This window comes from Mytilus galloprovincialis, chromosome 8, assembly GCF_965363235.1.
Source record: "Mytilus galloprovincialis chromosome 8, xbMytGall1.hap1.1, whole genome shotgun sequence".
Lineage (NCBI taxonomy): Eukaryota > Metazoa > Mollusca > Bivalvia > Mytilida > Mytilidae > Mytilus > Mytilus galloprovincialis.
Window position 1 is genome coordinate 87,215,573 of NC_134845.1, and position 25,453 is coordinate 87,241,025.

Here is a 25,453-nt window from a genome sequence, read left to right on the forward strand (position 1 = left end):
AAATGTCCTTTGATTTTGTGAGTCTTTGTTTACTCCTTGGTTTTGATTGTTATTGTCTAATATTTATTTTAAAATGCGGGATTGTTTGTTATTACTCGTCATTTGTATATTTGTGAGTTTCACGCCAGTAATCTTTCATATTCGGATTGGTATAAGTTTTATATAGATAAGATGTTTGGATGATTGATAAATTCGTTACTTACCTTCTGGTTAAATAAGACATACGAGCTAATCAGTACAGGTTACAATCAAAATCAACACACCTTTAATATTATCGGTGTTGCCATTTTACTGTAGTATGGTATTCCGAATTAAGAGACTCGGTATGACTAATTCTGGATGATCAATGTGTGCACCCAGTATTTGTTTGTATAAACGTACAGTATAAGAGTTTTCATGCACTCTGTATTATGCCAAAGGCAAAATCCTGTATTCCTAATGAAGCTCAGAAGTTTTTCTATGCATGCTTGTTGAGATCGGACGCGTGTTTAATAGGGAAATGGGATAAATACAAATTACGATATGAAAAGCAACCGGAACCGACATTTTATAGTTGAAAAATTTATGTTTTTTTAATTCTAGTAGCGTTTGTTCGAATGTTAACCTTCTAGAGTCTTTATCTCGAAAAATGTTACCATTTTCGCCTTTTGGAGAATAACTGTTTTTATAGAATCTCCCACTCCGAAGGTTTATGGATTCACTGAAGAGCAGCAGAACGTATATGTAGCAGTTTTTAGCATCGGATGTTGTTTTTTAATGTTTGTCATAACAGTAGTTGTATCTGCATGTCTTCAAACAAATTGTTTCTGATTCTTTTTTTACATAAAAACATGTTTAGCTTTTTTTTTCAAAGTACTTTTTTTCTCGGTCGGAGAACAGTAGATGAAAACGGATAAAAGAAAAAGCTGATTACAACTAATTCATCTATCCTTAGTGTTTATAGTCTTTGAAGTAAATAGACCGTATGAAAGTAACTACATATTTATAAATTAACTGTTTACATAACTTTTGAATTTTTGAAATATTAAAAAGGCTTTTCTACCTTAGGAATAGATTATCTTAGCTGTATTTGGCAAAACTTTTAGGAATTTTGGTCCTCCATGCTCTTCAAATTCGTATTTTTTGTTTGTCTTTTTATTTTTATTTGATTCGAGCGTCACTGATGAGTCTTTAGTAGACGAAACGCGCGTCTGGCGTAAGTACAAAATTAAATCCTGATATATATGATGAGTTTATTCATATAGAAAAAGCGGAAAACTTGAAAATTCTGAACCTCAATATATTTGATCCAAAACTTCATTTCGCTAGAAAAACAGTTTACCGTTTCAGAATATAGAGGTCTAGTGATATGTTTGCTATATTGCTGGTATTCCAAAATTACCATAATAATTTGTGTACGTCATTGCCTTTGTTGGTAAAGGCTTCAGCCAATCACACAATTTCGACGTGTCGAAGCTTTAGAAAATATTATACCAATTCGCCGTTTCAGAATCTAATGCATTCTGGGAAATATATGGAAAAACGTACACCTTAACGTTGTGATTGGTTGAAAATGTTCTAAACAATTGAAATGCAAACAATGACGTAACGTTATTTTCGTTTTGGTGTACGAACAATGAGATTACCCATAGTCCTTTAGATTCTGAAATGGCGAATTGTTATAGATTATTCAGTGCCAAATGTTATATGTTCTGATAAAAAATTACAGGTAAAGGTTTGGGGCCGGAATTTTCAACGACTGTAACAATTTAAAAAAAAAATGATCATAAAAGACGAAATAAAAAGATACATGAATAGGTTTATTGTCACTTAATATACATAAAATGTTAATAACAAAGTAAACAAATATATAATATGTACCTGAGAGGTCGAAGTATTCGTGATATATCAATAGAACTAAAGATAGATACACACTGTCATGATCAGATGGTAAGTAAAACTATTATGAATATAAGTATCAACTAAGAAAATGTTTTAAAAAAAATACAGTTTTAGTATAAAGTTCATACAATATATAATTTATATGTATTTACGATATTAAATTAACTTCATTTTATGGCATAATATCCGGAAATCAACTACTCACAAGATTAAATCCAATGGCATGAGCATTCAGATAGAATGTGGCTCTGGTATAGTCTAAAACTGGTCAGTTAGATCTTTTATCAATGAAGATATATGGAAAATGAGAAAACTATCACTACATATTACAATTAACTATGCATCAAATAACGTAAAAGTACCAAGTAGATACAGTGACTTGTATACTATAGCCATGAATGATATACATATCTATTAAGAAAGTACGATAACTAAGTAACAGTCGATTATAAATCTCGTGAGAACTATAACAGATATAACGAGACTACACTGAAAGAACAAATACATTTGTATTACATTGTATTATTCTCAGCAACTACGACATTGCAAAAGTAACAGATAGTGTGTATGCCTTTACGTGGAAAGTGAAGGAATCCGAATACCGTTAGATGAAAAACTGAAAATGATGGTTGCGTTTGATCATGTAACCGGAAGTTATCCACACAATTTTCAAAGTTATTCCTTCTTGTCACAGATACACATGCAAATACAAACAGCAAGACAGATAACTAACAACACTCCCAACACGATATAAGTAGAAGTTATTATCCAGAATGAAAAGTAATACAGTGTTGGATCGCAGAAGTTATCTAACATGGAATTACTGCTTTGCCAGGCATCGTACGTTCTGTAAACCCATACATTACCTTAAAATAAAGTAACAAATTGTTCATTCAGTTGATGATAAGGTTATGTGATAGTTCTAGTTTACATAAAAAATATTTCGCGAAATCTGCCGAGGAAAACCGAAGTTTAAGTACGTAAGCAGTTCTGGTCAGCAATGTTTGGCTTTTGACACTTATTTTATTGCAGAACTATTTTGTATAATTTTATGACTAATTTACTGGTAGACAGCTGTAAACTAGATAACATTGCAACACTTACAGCTTTCCCTTTTTCGGACTTATCTTTGACTTTGGTATCTTTCGCCTATTTCGACAGTTGCAATTAGTTTACACATCTCTCCCAAAACAATCCCCATAATTGTTTACCCGAATCAATTTTTCCATATTTCCATCTTAAAAAATTCATATGTAGCAAGATTTTCAACCATAGTTAATGATTGATTATTTATTATGCATATACATGTACGACTCTTAAGTTATTTGTTAGTGTTGACAGCTTTTACTGGGGTTGCAAATAAGAACTGCAAATTAAAATACGAAGCAACGTAATGAACGTCTGAATTTATCAAAATATAGCGTGTACTTTTTCAAGCATTGAACTAATGCAATATCTAACGATTATGAACACGTCCACGTAAGTATTGCATGTTCTCGTCATGTGAAAAGGTTTTAAATACAATTATAGACGTATTGCACGAAAAATTGTGAACAAATTTGCTCTTTTCTAAAGACTATTGAAAAAAAAACACAAGTTCAATAACTGTACAACATACCTGCAATGAACCAAGCAAACAGGAAACAGTTGATAAGTTGTTCCGGTCCTGCGCCTGACTGTTTCGCTTCCTCTCCTTCCTTCCGTTTATTGACCTGCCCCCGGATGATCATGAGTATGTTTGAAACAATGTTAAACACTCCAGCTACAATCAGGTATATAGGGATCATCCTCTCTGCCGGACAGTCATGTAAATAGGTTGCTCCTACATGTATGAAATGAAAAAGAAGATGAATATATCAAACAATGCCAAACGGCTGTACGCATACTATTGCACTATGGGATTTTAGTTTCTTGTGTATTATTTGGAGTTTATTATGGCGTTCATTATCAAAGAGCTAGAGTATGGGTTTGTTTGGCGGACCAGCTGAAGAACGCCACCGGGAGCAGGAATTTCTCGCTGTATTAAAGACTATTGGTGACCTTCTGCTGTTGTCTGTTCTATGGTCGGGTTGTTGTCTTTTTGACACATTCCCCATTTTTTAATTCTCAATTTTATTGAATGTATTTATCTCTTTTCTTTACATTTAAGCCCATCATTCTCTATTTCGTAAACTCAAATTAAACTCTCATTAATGTTAGATCATGCGCCATTTATGAGGATGATAAGACTACGCACAATACTTGTTGACCATCTCCTTCAAAGAAAAATGGTCTTCCAACATCACTTCATCATTACAGAGGTGTCAAGAGCTTGTTATGCAGTGTGTGTAGTTTGCTGCTGTATATTATATTTGTTTATCACATACTATATATTATCGTTTGTCATAAAACGGTTGATTAGTTATGTTGTTTGGATTGTTTTACAATTGTCATGTCAGGGCCATTTATAGCTTGATGCCCGGTATGGTTTTAGCTCTTCGTGTAAGGCCATACGGTGACCAAAATAGAAAGTTTTGATAACTAGTGTATATATAGTTTTTACTTACATTGTATACGGATTTTTGCATACAATTGAATACATTATTATTTTTAATTATAAAAGTATCTGCTAAAACTATTTAACTCACGGTAAACCGGTTATTCTCTCAAAAAGACTCATTTGAACCACGAAAAGTCAACGGTGACTTTAGTAGGTTATGGTTTTGCGAATCATGATGTTCAACAGCAGAAATAGTAGCAACTACTTACCCACAGCAATCATAGCTATTGGAATCGCCAAGAATATCCCTAGACAGACAGTACATGCAACTGAAAAAAACAAAACATAATTCGTCAACACTAGCATATACCTTGGTGACAGACAGTAGCATTTAGCTTGTCAATTAAACGGTATAGGAAAAATAAATGGAATATTTTTTACCATACCGTTCTGTAGTAAAACTGAACAGAACAAACACATTTTCTTTCACTAATTCTTAAGTTAAAATTGGGAATGAAAATGGGGAAGTGTAAAAAAAGACAACAACCACCCAATGCCACCAATGTGTATTCAACTACGCGAAAAAATATCGCATCCCCGGAAGCGGGCTTCAGCTGGCCTCTAATCTTGGTACTAGTTTAAATGAGTGGAAATGAACGTCAGACTAAGCTCCAAAACATATATCTGAACTAAAATTGAAGAGACTCCAGACTTGACAGGTGCCAAATTGCGGTGTTTTACTGCATAGAAATAAAAAGACAACATTCACTTATCTCGATTGGTATAATTTGTTAACATACAAGTAGTTATAATGTAGCTAAATCTTTTGAAACCCATTTAAATCATGTACTTACCAGACCCTACTAGAATTCCACAGCATGTCTTGACAAAATCAACATTTCCATCTGAATTTTCCTTCGCTTGTTTTAGCTGTCCAAAAAGAGAGTCGTAAGATGGTGGAGGAGCTACATCTGAAATACAATACCAGAAGTTTTACCACTTTTTTCAGAATTATCCGCCACAAAAAAAGTTCTTTTCTTGCATCAGTAGTTCTGCATCTTTTAACAGAATATTGAGGTTCCCACGGGGTGTCCAACTTATCAAATAATCACATCATCATTATTTTTTTTAAACAAGATATAAAAATACTAGTTATCAAAGTTACAGTACTGTCCTAATATCAAAATAATCATGTAATATTTGGTTTGGTAATCAAATAACTATAAAAATGGTCAAGTATTCACAAGAGGCTCATTATTCAGCCAAAACAACTATATTTTTATAAATTGTGACTTGGATGGAGAGTTGTCTTATTGGCACTCATATCACGTCTATCCAGTGGCGGATCCGGGGGGGGGGGGGGGGGGAACCCCCCCTTTTTTTTTTGGCCGATCAATGCATTTGAATGGGAGCATATACATGTAGTTGGAACCCCCTCCCTTTACTCTGGGTTGGGAACCCCCCTTTTTAAAATGGCTGGATCCGCCACTGCTATCTTTAATCTATATAAATGTAGTCATGTTTCTTGCTTCACTATATCTTTTGTCTCTGTATTTTCTTCAGTACCAAAAACGCATTGTGTACAAATTTTGTATAGCACCGACACATGTTTGAGTAAGCACTATGATAACAGTACATTACAACTCATATTCATAATTTTGTTTGGTGAAGATGTGTCTTTTGGACCCTTATAGAGAGATGTCTTCTTGGAACTCATGTAGAGTTGTGTATTTGGCACTCAAACCATATCTTCTTATGTATATTTTTTAATTGAAAATAAACAATATGGAACTTTTTTCTGTGTATTTCATTTTCCGGCCTTTTAAAAGAAATGTGTCTTTTTTTTGTTTTTTTGTTTTTTGTTTTTCTTTATAGGAATATTTACTTTTTGTGAAATGGTTACATTTATACATGAACCACATACACATGTACCTACTATATGGTAAAACGTTTCATGGTGTTAATTTAACAGGCTGTTTTGAAGTAAGACCCTCCCACTTTTCAAAATGGATGGATGTGCGCATGACTTTAGTATACCTTTTGCCTCGACGTACGAGGGTGGAGCGGCTCCAGCTTCTGCTGCCTTCAGTTCTGCCCCTTCTGTAGCCATTGTCTGAAATATCAATAATTTGATTCTTAGTTATACAAAAAATAGACCATCCAGTACAGCTATGACAATTTATCATTTCAATTTACATCAGGCGCTTGGGTCATGAATCCAATTTTCTTGAAGTGTAAACCCCTAGTTTTTGGTGGGGTTCGTGTTGTTTATTCTTTAGTTTTCTATGTTGTGTCATGTGTACTGTTGTTTTTCTGTTTGTCTTTTTCATTTTTAGCCATGGCGTTGTCAGTTTGTTTTAGATTTATGAGTTTGACTGTCCCTTTGGTATCTTTCGTCCCTCTTTTATTTGTGTATTTTTTAATCAATATCTTTTTTTAAAATATCTTAACTTTTTTCTTATAAATTCAACGTGGTCTGACTCAAGTACAAAAAGTCATGTATATAAGTTGTTACACATATATCATTTCTTTATTAATGGGGGAAAAGATTTAATGAGAAGCCTATATGGATATGGATAAGAAAAAGAGCATAAATATTAAACGATTTAAAGAAAGGCATGTCCATGCATGCATATGGATAAGAAAAAAAGCATCAATAAGTGAAAATAAGTTAAAAGATTTAAAGAGAGGCATGTACATGTATGCATATAAATTAGAAAAAGAACATAGATAAGTGAACACGAGTTAAAAGATTTAAAGAGAGGCATGTGCATGTATGCATATAGATTAGAAAAAGAGCATACATAAGTGAAATGAGTTAAAAGATTTAAAGAGAGGCATGTACATGTATGCATATAGATTAGAAAAAGAACATACATAAGTGAAATGAGTTAAAAGATTTAGAGAGGCATATACATGTATGCATAAAGATTAGAAAAAGAGCATACACAATGCAAGTTAACATATAATAAGTTTAATCATTTAAAGAGAGTCATGTACATGTATGCATATACATTAGATAAATAGCACAAATAAATGCCTCAAGCACCAGTTTGTAAGTCCATCTCCACTTCAAGTTGACAAATAAAATTGGAGAATGAACACGTCAAATACTCTCGTATACTTTTTTAAAGTTTCAACCACGCCCCCCCCCCCCCCCCCCCAAAAAAAAAAACACAAAAAAAAAACAAAAAAAAAAACAAACAAAAAAAAAACACCAAACAACAAACACCGATTCAATTATCATGACTATTCTATATTTAAAAAAAAAACAATCCATTCAGACCAACCTAAAATTGGTCTGAATTTAGGATGTTAGGCGAAATTACATTTTCAATATTATTGTTTTCATCGTTTCATGATTACTAGTCTTATTCCTATTAAAAAAGAATATCAAAATACGAACTTTTAAATAAATTTGACAGCTTGATATTTTTTAACCAGATTCGTCTCCCCATCACAATTTCAAAGTAAAACTACATGATTGTATTAAGATCTATTAATAGTATATATGTATACATTTATACTAGTCCTATACATTTGTAACAAAATGACTTGACATTCGTTTTAAAATATTTAAACGTTTTTATATTCATCATGTTCATGTACGTCTGATATTTTCATTTTTTTTTTATGCCGCAACATTTATATGTATATATATATACAGCGTGTGGTCGTACTATTGTAACTCGATCCCTTTTATATACTTTACAATACAAGTATCAGTATTATACATAAATTGTATACACAGAGATATTAAAAGGAAAACGAAACAGGACATGTATAGCCGTTCACACAATAGAACATACTTTTTTTTTATTACAGATACCTGTGTATTTACGCACTTCTGTATGTATTACCAATTTGAAAGTAATCTATATCTGTTCATCAATAATTCACTACTAAAGTAAACAAAAATAATCGCCTACCTGTCTTACAACCTAGCGTACAATCTAAAGATGTTGACCGTGTTTAAGCAATTAGTTAAGAATTGTTTTGATAATCCTCAACGCTACCCAGATAAACTACGTATGAAGATTTGTAGTGATTGCTTAATAATATTAATCCAAAAATATCCGAAAATACTGGTTATCTATTTGTGATCCAAGTTCATATATTGCTATTTATAGACATTACACTACACGCTTTTAATATCTTAATAACAAGTTAAAATATTTCACGCTTTGTGATTTTTGTTTGTGGCAAATTTTTGTGTTTAAATTATTGATCGGTTTACTCCGCACATTCCTACCTTGGTCAACGAGAATTAAAATTAACAGAGAAAATATAGGTCATGCAATTACTTTGTCAATATATATTATTGAATGAATGGAAGATCGGTGTTAATTTCAGTTCGTTCTAATTTTTAACCTAGATATAATTAATCATAATTAGAAAGTCTCGTACGTCAAAAATGAAACCCACAACTTTGTGATTAAATCCGAAAGTTGAAATTAATTGCAAGGTATACTCAACAATGATCAAGTTCAGTGACAAATATTACATGCATATTCAGTACGCCCTCGAACTGGTTACCTGAAATACATATGCAACAGGTAAAACAGACACAGACGTTATTCTTTAAGAATGAACATTCAACAATTACTGGCTAAGTAACTTTTTCAACTGATTTTTATAGTTAATTCGTATGTTGTACTGTTACACCACTGTCCCAGGTTATGGGGAGGGTTGGGATCCCGCTTACATGATTATCCCCACCAAATTCTGTATATATTGTTCCTGTCCCAAGTCAGGAGCCTTTGTTAAAATTCAGGCGTGAATCCAGCCATTTTGAAAAAGAGGGCAGTCCCATAATGATAAAACCTAAACATGATTTTAAAAAAAATCGAAAAAAGATGTCAACCCCTAAACACTCCGTTGGATCTGCCAATGAGATCGTATTATTTGAGAAAGGTGATACATGTATATACATGTAGATAATTGTGTGGCTATTGTGTCTTATGCAAGATGTACATAAAAATTATTGTTTCTTGTCAGTGCAAGGTATTTTTATGCAAATTATATAGTTTACGTCCAGTCGCAAGTATATGACATATACGAGGATGGGATAGGAGTATCCCTTAAAACAATACATGCCAATTGTTTTGCTTGTAACAGAACCTTAAGTTAATGCCCGATTGCCTTAACGGTACATAGAGCTGTAACAAAATAAAAATATAAAATGAAGGTTTTTTAACGGTAGCTAAAAAAAAAAAATCTGTTTTTAAAAGGCTTCGGGACGATGGCTCCAATGCATGCTGAAACTAAACCTTTATGTGCATTTACAGTAGCTATAACAAATATGAGCATGTAAAATAAAGATTCTTTTGATGCTATGTCGGAAAGTGACCTTTCAACGCTAATGAATGTTTGCCCCAAAGCATGTCGAAAATCAAGTAATACTATAATGTATACATCATGGACAGTATATGTACATCATAATATAGGTGTCAGCAAATATCGCTTATACTAACAATGTTTGTAGTTACTGACCATATCAAATATACAGTGTTTGGATGTTAGATGAACCAATGTTTACACACGCATTCTTATTCGGTCAATGAACTATTGACAACGTAGGTATATATACATGTACTGATGTAGATATTTAAGTTGTGTATATATACATACCCGTAGCCAGGGGATTCGGGGGGTTCGCCGAACCCCCCCCCCCCCCCATTTGAAACCAAATAAGCACTGTTAAAGTCAACGTTTTGTTCAAATTGTGACATCAAAAATGGATATTGTATTACATGGTATTCATAAAACGATAAATGTTCCTTGATTTTTGTCTATCAAATACTGTATTAAAATGTAAATATAATAACTATTTGCCGTTACTGTTTTGCCTTTGAACTATTCTAATTTCACTTGCTTAGATTAAATGGGTGCGTCTAACTTACAAGTTATAAACACTTTTAGTGTATCTCTCACATACCCCTTTTTCAGAAAATATCAAAACATGGTAGAAGCGAAACCAAACGTTAATCCTTTAGTTACCTTACATAATTAGGAAGTTAAAGAGCTGATTAAACGAAAACAGGTTATACTTATGTCTAGTAAATGAAGAAAAATTATAAGAAACTCATTTTCATGATACTTTTATAAAATGTTATGTTTAATGATACATGTATAATTGAAAATTACCCTAAATCTTTTAAGCATCTAGAAACTGTGAACTCCGTACAGATGGTCATAGAATTGGCGAAATGCATGCTGTAAGGATTTGAATACAATATTTTACCGCCAAAACGGATCCATCTCGTAAACCAAAGCACAATGGTATAGGTGGCACGGTATTATCTCCTGGCCCATAGGGATAATGATAGTCTTTTGAGAATTTTAGCCACTTTCTTACACTGCCCAAAATTCTACATAACTCAGTTAACTGATTCAGAAGTACTTTTATTATTTTTTTTTTTTAAATATTTGAATACGTTTAATGAACGCAATACATGCGCATGCTCTGACCAGAGAAGACGTCTTTTTTTCTAGGGGCAAAAAATGTGAAAAAAATGGATTTATAATTAAACTTTAAACGGAGGATTGAGTATATAAGGATGAGAATAATATTGTGATAGTGATGATGAACTAATATTTGAAGTTTTATATCCTGATTATGATTTAACACTATATGGAAAATTGTGTGTGAGCTGTTCTCAACAGATTGTAGGTATTCGTTTAAAAACTGTTAACTGTGTAAAAATAAACAACAACAAACACTATAAACATTCCATGTTCCTGTTTTGTATACCAGCCTTACACTGTTAATCCACCTTTTTATTACAAAACTACGACATTCATCTTTAATCACAGTCAAAATGCAACCCGAAACTCCAGTAAATACAAACAGGCTCCGTCATCACAGCAAGCCTACACCACCTGAACAAGAGTCAAGTAAAAAAATCGCAATGTCTTCTCCAGGTTCCTCACCCGTTCATATTGACCATAACTCTATCCATCATGCTTCTGTCCCTGCAGGCCTAAGCTCTCTGCAATACCAGCCAACGACTGAAACTACATCTGAAACTTTACCGCAGCCAATTACATGCACTTTAGCCCAGTCAGATATCATTCAAATAGCCTTGCAATTAAAAGAAATGATACATTGTGAGATCGACTACACTATCAAAGCCACAATAGACCAGTACAAATTTGAAATCGAGAGGCTTAACATAGAAAACCAATCGCTGCGTGATGACATGGATGCGTTAGAACAATATAGTCGACGGGACCTAATCCGTATCAACGGCATTCCAGACGGTGGAATAGATGAATCTTCCCTTCAAACAAACGAGTTAGTGAAAGAACTTATCCAAACCATCGATGAAAATCTAACACCCGAAGACATCATTCGATCTCATAGAATTGGTAAACCACGCACAAGGGAAGGCAATGAAGACGGTCGAGTTAGCAACAAGTTTCAGCCTCCTAGACAAATAATTGTCAAGATTAAGGATCATAATGTTAAAAAGAGGATCCTTAGATGCAGAAAATTTCTAAAAGGTAAAACACAATACAAGTATGTCAGAATTAATGAGGACCTGACCAAGCCGAGGAACGCCATTGCATACAAAGCCAGACAGCTCAGTATTGAGCGTCATCTAAGAGACACGTGGACAGTTGATGGGAAAATTTATGTAAAGGACAATCAAATGCAAGTCCATGTTGTCAACACAATGCCAGCGTTCCTACGTTTTGTATCGATATACTGCTGTCCTGGTTCCATGGACTTCCTTGATAGGCTCGACTACAACAACAAACTAAACAGACGCGAGTACACACCACCACAACTCATAACATATGCGGAAGCACAAGCGAAGGAATTAGCAGAGAGAGCATCTTCAAATACATCAGCTGAAAACACGAGTGTCAAAATGTCATGATTTAACTTTGAATAAAACTGCATATATATATATTGACAATATGTTTATCTGGTTTTTTTTTTTTGTATATATTACTACATTTTTTTTAGACTATTGACAGTCTTGTTTCAGAATCTCGCAAAAACAACTGTATTCTGACTAAATATAGTGATGTCATATAGTCTGCAATTGACTTTTGCTTCTTTTTTTTTTGTTTGTTTCTCATGTTTATGTATTTTTTTTTTTAATTTTACTACAATTATATGCTACACAATTCTTGTACATAATACATCTAATTTGTAATTCATCCGCATTCCTGTAAATTACACGGGAATACTTACCTTGATCGCTGATTTGTCACGTGACAAATTTTAACGTATTGATTTTCAAAACACAACCTCTCATAGTAAAATTAATTACTCATGCGTGAAAATGGTAAAACTAACGGTTGTTTTTACATGATGTTAAATTCCATGGTAAGGAAATTTTCATGGCTAACTTCAAACTAATAAAACTACTTAAAACAAAAAGATCTTAATTTCAATTTGTAAATTTTATCTTATACACGCAAACCTTAACAACATGCACAGTGAATTGCACTGCTTAAAACGTGTATGCTTACTATAAATTTTAAATTGTATAGACATACCTCGTCAATTCAGCGATCAAATAATCAATTAGGCAATCAAATTAAATCGAGATGATCTGACACGGCTGGTATTAACAGTTGTACTGAATTACTACGTATAGATAAAGTTGTACCATTCACCAATCATTTATACATGTGTATATACTCATTCCTCCAAACTACTTGTTAAATCCATGCACATGTGCATACTTTTTCTTCTGCTTCAGGCATACAACACATTGTTATTCAATTTTAGTTCCAACATATTTTTCATATTTTTCACTTTCACTTTTTTCACAAAACAGATGAAATGCTATGGTTTATTAAACTTTGTATATGGCCGCTCTCAGTTTGACCAGTTTCAACCAGATGTAACATAACTCATGGGGGTAGGAATCGAGTTATATCGTATGAGAGTTGGCCAATACTCACCAGGCAAAAACATCAAACAAAGACTAAATTATATTGATTTTATCTGTATCAACTTATTTCTCACTTGTAAAAGTGTCTCACAGGCACTGGTGTTATCAATTTTAATTTTCACGTTGTCGCATCAACTAGGCGTATGCCTAATACCTTCAGAGATGAAACATGTAGACTCAAATGTACAAAAATCAACAAGTGTAAATGTTAATCTTAGACTATTTATTATTTTATTTTTACTATTTGTTATTCAAATTTTGCTTATCCTAGCAGGACTAGAGGTAAACCCAGGTCCAAGTGACGATATCGATTATTCTCAAAGTTCCATTAACACAATTGACATGTCGGATTTCGGTGAAATTTTTTCAAAATCAGTCTCAATTCTTCACTTAAATGTACAAAGCCTAGCCCCGAAAATAGATCTGATTCAAGCTGAATATTCTGATTTCGACATTTTAGCGTTTAGTGAAACATGGTTAAACAATAATCATACCGACGAATCTATTGAAATCCTAAATTACCAGCACCCCTTCCGTCGTGACAGAGGTCCACACAAGGTTGGAGGGGGGATAATTGTTTATGTAAAAAATGATATACATGTTCAACGTCGAATTGACCTCGAAAGCGAAAGCTTGGAAGCAATATGGTTAGAATTTAAATTTAAAGATAAAAAGGCTTTGCTCGGGACCTTTTATATACCTCCTAATAGTGGATCAGATATCTGGGAAAAAATTGAATATTCTCTTGATATGGCGTCTAATGATAATACTATTAATTACATAATGGCCACAGGCGATTTTAACGATAACCAACTAGCTCCTGTTAATTCAAAAATTACACCTTTGTTAAGCCAATTTAGTCTTACTCAAATGATAGATGAGCCTACTCATTTTACTGAATCGTCGTCATCATTGTTAGATCTTTTTATAACAAACGATGCTCACATAATAAATTACAGTGGAGTCGGGCCACCTTTATTGGACCAAATACGTTTTCACTGTCCTATAATTAGTCTTTTGAACTTTCCAAAATGTCGTCAAACAATTTTTAAGCGTAAAATTTGGCTATATGATCGAGGAGACTATGACAGATATCGTAACATTTTATCTGAAAAAAATTGGGATTCCGTAATTAACTTAAATAACGTTGAACAATTTACAACCGAAATAACAAAAACTATCATAGAAGCTGCTGAAAAATGTATTCCTAATAAAATAATTACTGTTCGTAAAAATGAACCTCCATGGTTAACAAATGATGTTAAAAAAAAGATAAGGAAAAAAAATAGAATCCACAGAAAGGCTAAAAAATATAATAACCCATCGGAGTGGTCAAAATTTAAGAAAATACGAAATGAAGTTACTAGTTTAATAAGAAAATCGAAGGATGATTATAATAACAATTTAATTAAAAAAATCATGAACAGTAACCCGTCCACTACTAACTGGTGGAAAACGGTTAAACAAATATCCGGATTAAAAATGAACGACGCAAGTATAGTTATTTACCTCCTTTAATGGTTAATAACAACTTAATATTTGATGAAATCGAAAAGGCAAATGAATTTAATCGATTTTTTTCTTCCCAGTCAAATATTGATGATTCAAGTGCTGTGTTACCCGAAGAACTTCATAATATTAGTGATGATATTAGTTATATAGAACTTACTGTTACTGAAGTTGAAGATATATTGAAAATTGTTAATCCCACAAAAGCTTCTGGCCCTGACCTCATAAGTCCCAAATTGTTAAAAGAAGCATCTTCTGTTTTAAAGTATCCACTATGTAAACTATTTAACTTATCGTTAAGTACGTCTACTTTTCCAGATCAATGGAAAAGAGCAAATGTTACCCCAGTTTATAAAAATAGTAAACCGAATGACGTTAAAAACTATAGACCTATTTCCTTGTTGAGTGTAATATCAAAGTGTATGGAACGATGTGTATACAAACATGTTTACAATCACTTTATGCGCAATAATATTTTAACGGAAAATCAGTCGGGCTTTACACGGGGGGATTCAGCGGTTAATCAATTAATTAACATTTCGAATGATTTTGGGAAGGCTTTAGATAGCGGTAAAGAAATAAGGGTAGTATTCTGTGATATAAGTAAAGCATTTGATCGAGTCTGGCATAAGGGACTGCTATTTAAACTTCAACAAGCGGGTATATCGGGTTCTTTACTAAGGTGGTTTGAAAATTATCTTACAAATAGAGTCCAGCGGGTGGTTATTAACGGTTCAAGTTCTGGATGGTTACCTGTAAATGCAGGCGTCCCACAAGGGTCCATTCTAGGCCCTCTCCTATTTTTGATATTTATAAACGATATTGTAGAAGATATCCAAGCTCAAATTAAGCTATTCGCAGATGACACATCATTATATATTATGGTTGACAATCCAACAGAAACAGCTAAAATTTTAAATGATGATCTAGATAAGATTTATAATTGGTCCAAAAAATGGCTTGTGAATTTTAATGCCCAAAAAACTGAAAGTATGATAATTTCAAAAAAATTAAATAGACCCTTTCATCCTCCATTAAATATGAACACCCAAGAGTTACAAACAGTAAGTAAACACAAACATCTAGGTGTCCTCTTTTCTAATAACGGATCCTGGAACGATCATATTGAATATATAGTTTCTAAATCTTACAAAAGAATAAATATAATGAGAAAAATGAAAAATGTCCTTGATAGATTTACACTTGAAAAAATTTATATATCATTTGTTCGCCCAATTCTTGAATATGCCGATGTCGTTTGGGACTCTCAAAATCAGAATTTGATTGCTAAACTTGAAAGTATTCAGCTTGACGCAGCGCGTATCGTCACGGGGGGTACTAAACTTACCAGTATAAACAATTTATATGTTGAAACTCGATGGGAAAAATTATCTGAAAGACGACGCAATCACAGACTAACTCAGTATCACAAAATTTTGAATAATAAAACTCCAGAGTATTTAAGAGACTTATTACCTGATTCAGTAGGCAGTAGGCATGATCATAATACAAGACAGAGAAATAACATTTCACAAGTCAACACACGGACCCGTTTATATTCTGAATATTTCATCCCTGCAACAACAAAACTATGGAACACTCTTAACTTAAACATAAGAAAATGTGAATCTCTATCATTATTCAAAAAACAAATTAGTACCCAAAATAGTAAGATCCCAGCGTATTATTATATAGGACATCGTTTTGGTCAAATTCTTCATGCTCGCTTAAGAATGGATTCAAGTTCATTGAATTCTCACCTTTTCCTTCGTAACTTAGTAGACTCTCCAAATTGTCGTTGTGGTGATGTAGAAACAAATTCTCACTTCCTGTTATCTTGCCCTTTATATACTAATTTAAGACAAGAACTATTAGATTCTGTTTCAGTTCTTCCTGTCCAAGTTAACACAACAACTTTGCTTTTTGGATCAACGGTACTCTCAGATGAGCAAAATAGTCTTTTATTTAGTTTGGTGCAGAAATATATTATTAAAAGTAAACGTTTTAACCCTTGATGTTAATGCTTCGTCACTCATTAGGAACCAAAGCATTTCACACTGTATACAGTACAATAATTCATGTTTATTTTTATTTATTTTTTATTTTTTTCTCAATAATTTTTTTTTTCTTCTTATTCCTCTTTCACCTTTTTCATATTCATATATTTATTACAGAGCATGCCAGTTATTTATTTTATGTATTGTTCAATAAGTGTATTATTTTTGTAAAGGAGACAGATTTGTAAAAGCAAATTGCTTGTTTCTGAATCCTGAATATATTTGTATTATATCGTATCATGATGAATTTATCTGAATAAATATTGTTTAAACTAACGTTTACTTTTTTTTTTTGCTATTTTTAGAAACTGCCGCTGCTGCTTTTTATGTCTTTTAGCATGCAGTGAAAACAAAATTTCTCAAATTCTTAAAAAATCATTTTTACCTGTATGTAAAATTATTTCATATTGTTTCTACATCTGATTCATCCGTCAGTTTGGGACAGTATGTTCAGGTGATACTTTTTTGTTCGTAAAATAGTTGAAATCATCACTTCGTAAATTTTACGGACGCCATCACGAGTTGGCTGACCGTTATGGAATATCCATTTCACAGATGATATCGATTATGTTCCTTATGTCGTAACTGCATTTACAACCTCGTTCCCTTTTCTCAAATGTGACCTACCGAATTAGACTATTAACCGACTTTGTAATAACATGAGCAACACGATGGGTGCCACATGTAGAGCAGGATCTGCTTAACCCTTCCGAAGCATTTGAGATCACCCCCAGTTTTTGGTGGAGTTTGTGTTGCAGTAATGTTGTACCCCTATTTGTGACATTTTTACCTATTGTGAATGTTTGTTTTTGTGCACACATCGTTGTCAATATAATGGAATTTGATGCGACTGTCATACAAGTGAAATTTTAGCTAGCTTTAAAACCAGGTTTAATCCACCATTTTCTACATAAGAAAATGCCTGTACAAAGTCAAGAATGTGACAGTTGTTATCCATTCGCGATCGTTTGATGTGTTTGAGCTTTTGATAATGACGCAACGTTAGATATTGACAACTACCACGAAAAATAGCGTTAAGTAAATATTTGACGGGAAATGTTTTATAGAAATGCTGAAATAAATATTTCAAATTATACATGAAAATAAAGATTGATTCTTAAATTTTCACATTATGATAGAGAAAGAATAAAAATATAATATCCATAGGCTTAGGAAGACACAGAATATCCGAAAAAAGTTTACTTAGCGTTGTCCCATGTAACAAACTCGAAACATAAAACTCGAACAATTCGCGAAATGTTCACGCAACTCTTCGAAATTTTGCATGAACATTCTATGACGTGATATATTTCAGTATTGGTTAACATGGCGCTCTCTATTTAAAATTAACATACATATTTTCAAAAGAATATGATGTACGGAAATGTCCCATCGGAAATTTAATTTGGAAACTTGAAACATTTCAGTTCAAAAATAAAATTTTGACAGATAATTCATTAAATTGTAAGCACGATAGTTTAGTACTAAGTGTTAGCTCCCAAAATTCGAATTAAAAAATAAATTGAGCTACATATTCAATTCAAAACAATAGATTTGCAATGTCTTGCGGAAATGTCCGAGTTAAACATTCATGCCTTCACAAAACTTTTACGGCCAAAAAAGCAGAGATTTGATTCCGTGAAGATTATTTTTCGGCTTTGATAACTATACCAATAAAAAGTACTTTTAAAGTTGAAGTTGGTACACCAAATAGCATTAACATTACAGGGTTATCTATAAAAAATACGGATTAATGAAAATGTCTTGCAAGTTTGTCCGTTATCATAATTTGACGTCGCTACAAGCGTAAAATGTTAGGGACGGCATGAACTGCATTCGTGTTCCTTCCTCCACTAAACATAAATGTCCTGCTTTCAACAAAACGAAATGATGCACACATTAGAAAAAAAAACACTTCTATAAGACGATCAAAAAGTAAGAACACAGTCACTTCAGTATCATAAGTATAAGCTATTGTATGTCACTGCTTGAATAAAATCATACTCGGGTTGAATATATAATGCAGCAATATTCCTCCAAAAACACATAATTACTAGCATTAAAATTGAATATCCTATGTTAATTATAAAATCATATTGGATTGGATTCTCACGGCATTTATTCTTGTGTGCTATACTTTGCATTTACCCAAAAAGGAAAGCAGGAAGAATTAGATATAGCGCGTTTCCAATTTAACGTCATTTTTCTGTTACACTAAATGGTAGCAATATCTGACGTTGCGTCAATGTCATTTGATTATATACTTTCCTTTTTGAATTGTCCTCGTAGTTTTGTGAGTTTATATTTTCTGATACATTGACTTTTAAAAGTAGCGTACACAGAAGAGCAACCAAATTCCGGGATGTAAATATCACTGTGCCACCTCTGGACTTACTATTGAGACTGGCAAAATGTACGAATCACATATATTGTAATTATTAACCAATATTGATTTTAAAATATTGGTGTCAGGATTCCGGTATTTATAGAGGTTAAAAATAACGTACAATGCATTTAAACAACAGACTCGCTCATAATATGTTAAGAAAATATTTGAAAAGAAAATATAAGTGGGTGTATTGTTCGATATTAAATTACCAATGTGTATAAGACCAGTGAAGGAGAAATATGTTAAATTCTCACTTTTAAATTCGTCCGAATTTTAAAAAATTCTAATCTATCTACATCGGCTAAATGAGAGGCACGTCAAAATGTAGACTTTTTTGCTCGCAATAACGTTTCATTTTCTGTGTTTGCAACATTGAATAAAGATAATTAATACTATACACACATCTCTTAACAGTAACACAACTGCCTATTCTACACTAAATCATTATAATATAATGCAAATAACATACTTTGCAGCACGTGTTGTATTTAGAAGTTGTGAGCATCTCGATACATACTACATTGTATACAAGTACCGGACTTATATCTGACACTATAGAACCCCACCCGTAATACCCGCTATAAACGCCCGTGCAGTACTAACCAATGAAATATTTATAGATTATCGTTGATCATCTCAACGAGATTAACTTTCTCGCTTGAGCCGGGACGGCGAAAGCGAGAAAGGCAATCGAGTTGAGATGACCAATGATAATCTGTTTATCGCTATTTTACCTATGACGATGTTGTCAATTCCATGTCAATTTCGTTAGCAACGCCACGTGCCTGTTTAGTTTCTAGCAATAATTTTCCATCTCAAGCGAGTAGCCTGATATGAAAAATTATCACAAAAAAAGATCAAAGGAAAAATGCACAAAATAGCGATATATTAAAATACTCAGTATAATCAAACTATCATAGTTCCACAAACTCGTTCTACAAACATGTTCGTTCTTTTGTTGTACTGTTATACTAATTTCCCAGGTTAGGGGTGGTTGGGATCCCGCTAACATGCTTTACCCCGCCATCTTATGTATGTATTTGCCTGTCCCAATTCAGGAGCCTGTAATTCAGTGGTTGTCGTTTGTTTATGTGTTACATATTTTTTTTTTCATATTTAATACAAATAAGGTCGTTAGTTTTTCGTCTATTAAAAACCTTTTCACGTCCGTTTTAAATGATACATTGAATTAAGAGCTTCGGTGTAGTTTGATTAACATATATACTCTCTAAAAATAAAAAAAAAAATAAAAAAAAAATCGAAAATACTCGGTTCCATTGGTGACTTGTGGTAAGGTAAACATTTGCCCCTGTCCGTTATTGTCTTAAAATTAAGAGGGTGTGGTATATTGCCAATAAGACAACTCTCCAATAATAACCAATTGTCATAGAAGGAAAACAATTAAAAAATCAACGTACGGCCTTCAACAATGAGCAACACCATATCACAGTTCACTTTTCCGCCTTTCTATACACAGTCGATCGACCGTGTTGAATCAACAATTTAAAAAATGTATAATAAAGCAAAAATTACAACAATTACAGGGTCGTATGGCCGTAATAACAATGATAACACTGTAAAAACATCCATGAAAAAAATTGCAACTGGTTAATACAAAACAGCAACCAATTAATAAATTAAAAGTATCGCAAATGGTGCCATTTAATAGTTTGCTAAAGCTCTATGTGAAACGTCATGTCCATTGTTGCAGCGTTTAAAAGTAAATAGACAGACATGTGCCAGTTGGTGCAGATCCGTATGTTCGTCTCGTCCGTGTCTCACGGTTTCTATAAGATACCAAGTTATTTGCGTACAGAATTCTTCTGATTCTTGTTTTCATATCAGTAAATATAAGGAGATTGTTTTGTGACTCGCCAAGAGTAGCAGGAGTAGAATAATTTCCTGTGTGTCTAATCGTCGGTCCATCAGTCCGTATTTTTTTTTGGTCCGTCATTAGGTTCATCTCCGTTCCGGTTAAAGTTTTGGTTTAAGCTCAAGCCAGTAAAGGGTAACGTACCATAGTGTACCACAACGTCTTGTTCACATTAACTTGATTGAAACTTAAAACATATATGTATGTTGATTTTTAATTGTGATGTGGGCCTTTGTAAATATATGCCACAAGGAACCGACAGAGAATTCGTAGTACACTGCACAGACATACTAGTACCGCATATTACACAATCAGTACAATATCAGGATAACGTTTTGGTGTACGGTAGTTTACAATGAATTCGTTGTCAGATCAACTTTAACCTAAGTAGATATACTGATTTTATAGCAAAATATAATATGGCAATTAAGATTTAGACCCGGACAAAAACAGTATGGCACAGGACGTGTGTTGTATTACCCGAAGAGCAGCTGTCATCAACTCGGACAATGCACTGAGTATCAGTCTATACAATAAACTGACAATTTCAAAGGCATCCCTACCTTGTCGTAACATCATTGAATATACATAAAAAATAGCATAAACAAATTATCATGCTCCAAGGAAAATTCAAAACGAAACTTTGTATTGCATAATCAATAGTTTAAACGCATCAAACGAATTGTAAGTAGCTGTCATGTTCCGCACTTGGTACAGATATTCCTTTACGTAGCAAATGGTAAATTAAACCTGTTTTTTTAGCTAGCGAAACCTCTCACTTGTATTAAAGTCACATAGATTTCGTATAAAAGTATTTAGTCGTGCGATTTATTCCATTTTTAGAGCTGCTACTAAAGGAATTTAAAGTAATCTAACCAGACAGGTTTGCTTCATTCAGTAATTGCAAGTATCATTTCTGGCAGTGCATTTACTTTTGCATTATTATCCCATTTACTTTAATCAGGCCAAACAATTTCAGTTTCCCAGTAGATTGTACTAGAAAGTATATTGTATTCGTCAAAATATTGACATAGACTACTTATATTTAAGGGATTTAATAGCTTAAAACGGTACTTCACCAAACATTTCAATAAAATGTACAAGGGACTGAAGGCTTGATAATTGAGCGGATATATGGATTCAGGAAATACAAATATATATTGGTTTGTCCTTAGCTGGCCAGACACATTAATTACAAATAATAAAGAAATGCATCGAGTTCTACTGTATTTGTGTGGTCAAGTGCAGTATTTATACTTTGTAGTTATTAATTACAGGTAATTGGTACACATAGGGTCACGATACGGGCGAATATTTACTGTTTTGGTGTCTGTTTTTTTTTCTTTCAGATTTTTCAGTGAAGACCAAAATGTATACGAGGAAATGATTGGACTGTTATGGCTAATACACATGTGTACTATTTATAGCGGTAACATACAAGATATTGAAAATACTGAAACTCTGTATTAATTAATGAAAAGGAGAAAAGTAAGAACCTTGGGAAATGGGATTGTATATAGTGTACATGTATGACATGTTTAAGATACGATAAAATATTAAGATAATAGTTTTATTTCAATCAGAATAAGATAAGATCAAATGTTGTCATGCTTATTAATGTACACAGTGTGACAAAGGTCAGGAAAGTCATTTTTTACAGTGGTGTTGAATTCTTTTAATACACTTTTTTGACAATTAAATATGTACTAGTATTTGACGTATTAAATATATAATCACATAATCTTATTATCTATATAAGCCATCGCCAGACTTGAGCCAGAAGTTTATGTTTAAACCATAAAACTTAATAATAACGGGCAAATATTATTAAGGGGTTACATATAAACATGGCCGTACTATATATTGATGTTGTTTTGGTTAAAAAAAAGTACTTCAAGGTTCAATCATTTTCAATATCTTTAGGTTTTATTTAGTAATACCGACCTTATAGAAATAGCCTTGAGCACGGATTGATCTTTAAACACAATATATGGCAGCATTTATTCAACTGTTGATTTAAAAGATTTTAACGCGATTAAAATAACTTAATGAATGCGTAAAATTGTAATGTTATTACTTTTTTTATTGGAACCTTCTTGACTTTCATATTTCTGCTGTAACAGTTTTTTTTTCAAACAGTTTCGTATCGATTAACAAGTTCAATGAAATACATGTAGTTTTAAAAATAACATTCATATTTAACAATAAGTGTTTATTCTACTGTATGCCAATATAAAATGTTTGGTGAAATAAAACAATAATCGAACACTCTTGATAATCTCAAATTTGTACAATGTACAAAATGAAAAAAAGATGCTAATAATGATACTCGCTTCAACTATGATTAAAGCTTTCGTCCTGATTATACAAGAAATATTTGCCACTGGACGTAATGACCTACGAATAAAATCAGTAAATCAATAGGTCAAACAAGTCGGGCATAAACCAATTTATATATTGTAAGTACAATTATGCTCTTAAATACATGTATGAGAATAAAAATAAGTCAAAAGCCTGCAATTTGTGTCATTATAATATATTTTTCCTTGTTTCGGCAAACTTTTATTGTAAAACAAAGGGGACACAAAGATAATGTTTTTTTTTTTATTTATTTGAACCTGTACAAAGTTTCCTGTTGCTCCACTTGTATGTATTGTTGAGTAAATTGTAATGAAAATGTTTTTTTTCCGTATGGGAGTTCATATTAGGGCTCTCCTCTCACGCAGCTTATTAACTATGTCGATTTCTTTTAAAAAATCAGAGACAACTGTAATGTGCAAAACTTCGGGGTCATTTTTTTTTTATGTTAACCTGGTTTTTTTTTTTTGTTCAAGGTGTTGTTAACTGTTATCTGAGATAAATTTAAACTATTATCTGTTTTCAACCCACTGTGTTAACTGTTATCAGCAGTTTTGCATTTTTTTTTTGCCAAAATCGAGGTATTGTTAACATGTTGACAGACCCCATATTGCCCCTCTCAATATACATACATTAATTTCACCTTACCTGTTTGTCAATGTTCTTTGAAAGAATAAATCCTACTACTGCTTTGGGATCGATTCCTTAAATAAGGTTAGCGACGGAATTGTTGTTTGATCCTCCTACACAAGTAGGTAGAAGGGTTATTATATAGACTGGATGAATACCGGTTAGAAAATACCTGTTCTTTCGCATATTCCATTAATTAAGGTGTTGGAAAAGTGACAGTTGATATGATAAATGCAATAATTGAATATTTTTGTGGTTTAAATTTTTTACGCCTTTTGATTTTTCTATTTATTAAAAGCCTGTAGTATGTTGCTCCATTGACTAATTTATAAATGTTTATTATAAGCTCGGATTTTTTGTTGTTTAAGTATTGATTATTTTGTCCTACACCTTTAAATCTTTGTCAATATTGAAAAATGAACATGAAGATAATTGGGTCAATTATTGTATGCCAATTTCGATCTATATTATGGATAATTGAGGCGTGGTTAACCATCTGTGAATCTTCTAAATTTTGAGACGTATTATTCATAAAAAAAATGTGACACGTGACATATTTACTTGTGAATATGACTTGCTCAGAAGTTGCGAAATGATTACCCCAACCCACACCAAATGTTATCAACCCTAAATAGTAAAACGGTAAAAAGAAGGGTGCATTTAAATTTGTCGTATATATACCCCTATATATTGACCCGTCAGCGAGGTAATTAAATTTAGTAGGTTTTGTGAAGATTTTGGCTCAGAAAGTGCATTGTGATCGTCCTTTTGTTATTTGTTATGTATGTCTGGAATTATTCCGTCAAAAGAGAGAGAGAGAGAGAGAGAGAGAGAGAGAGAGAGAGGGGGGGGGATTCGAAAGGTAGGTAGATTAGTACATATACATATCTCTCTCTCTCTCTCTCTCTCTCTCTCTCTCTCTCTCTCTCTACGAATTTAAGGAACATGACGTAAATAATCTGTATCTGTATATAAAATTGAGAATGGAAATGGAGAAAGTGTCAAAGAGACAACAACCCGACCATATAGCCGACAACAGCTGAAGGCCATCCAAGGCCGTAACTACCATTGTTGCAAGTGCCTCACTAAAATTCGACACTGATTTTTTTTTATGGTAATTAAATACAAAATATAAAAGTCATTTGTTGTTCTGTCTCAACCTGAATTTCTATACCTTGTCATCATTCTTTTTAAATTATGTACTTTGATATAACTCAGCATCTCAACGGGTGATGTTTCTCGATTACATTAACCTAGTAACGATAATCATCATGGATCGCTGGTAAAACAGGCTCTTCAGAAAAAGGAAAAGCGATACTGAAAGTAAAGAAGGAATAGTTCTAGTAAACAAATGGTGTTTGT

The 25,453-nt window shown here is 32.7% G+C and overlaps 2 protein-coding genes across 3 annotated transcripts; one reads left to right on the forward strand and one right to left on the reverse strand.

The window, feature by feature from the left end:
* Positions 1-1,778: 1,778 nt before the first annotated feature.
* Positions 1,779-24,267, reverse strand: LOC143042744 (transmembrane protein 272-like). 2 transcript variants are annotated; one of them, XM_076215188.1, is made up of 6 exons: positions 24,110-24,267; positions 6,398-6,473; positions 5,215-5,331; positions 4,630-4,689; positions 3,500-3,703; positions 1,779-2,747 (listed from the first exon to the last, which is right to left on the reverse strand). In XM_076215188.1, the coding sequence occupies exons 2-6, from the start codon at positions 6,468-6,470 to the stop codon at positions 2,557-2,559; spliced, it is 645 nt and encodes a 214-aa protein (XP_076071303.1). In that variant the 5' UTR covers positions 6,471-6,473; positions 24,110-24,267; the 3' UTR covers positions 1,779-2,556. The 2 variants fall into 2 exon arrangements, with proteins under 2 accessions (XP_076071303.1, XP_076071302.1); XM_076215187.1 differs by lacking the exon at positions 24,110-24,267 and adding an exon at positions 8,290-8,487.
* Positions 10,893-12,285, forward strand: LOC143042743 (uncharacterized). Its single transcript, XM_076215186.1, has one exon. It carries the CDS (start codon positions 11,182-11,184, stop codon positions 12,244-12,246), a length of 1,065 nt encoding a protein of 354 aa, XP_076071301.1. The 5' UTR covers positions 10,893-11,181; the 3' UTR covers positions 12,247-12,285.
* Positions 24,268-25,453: the final 1,186 nt, after the last annotated feature.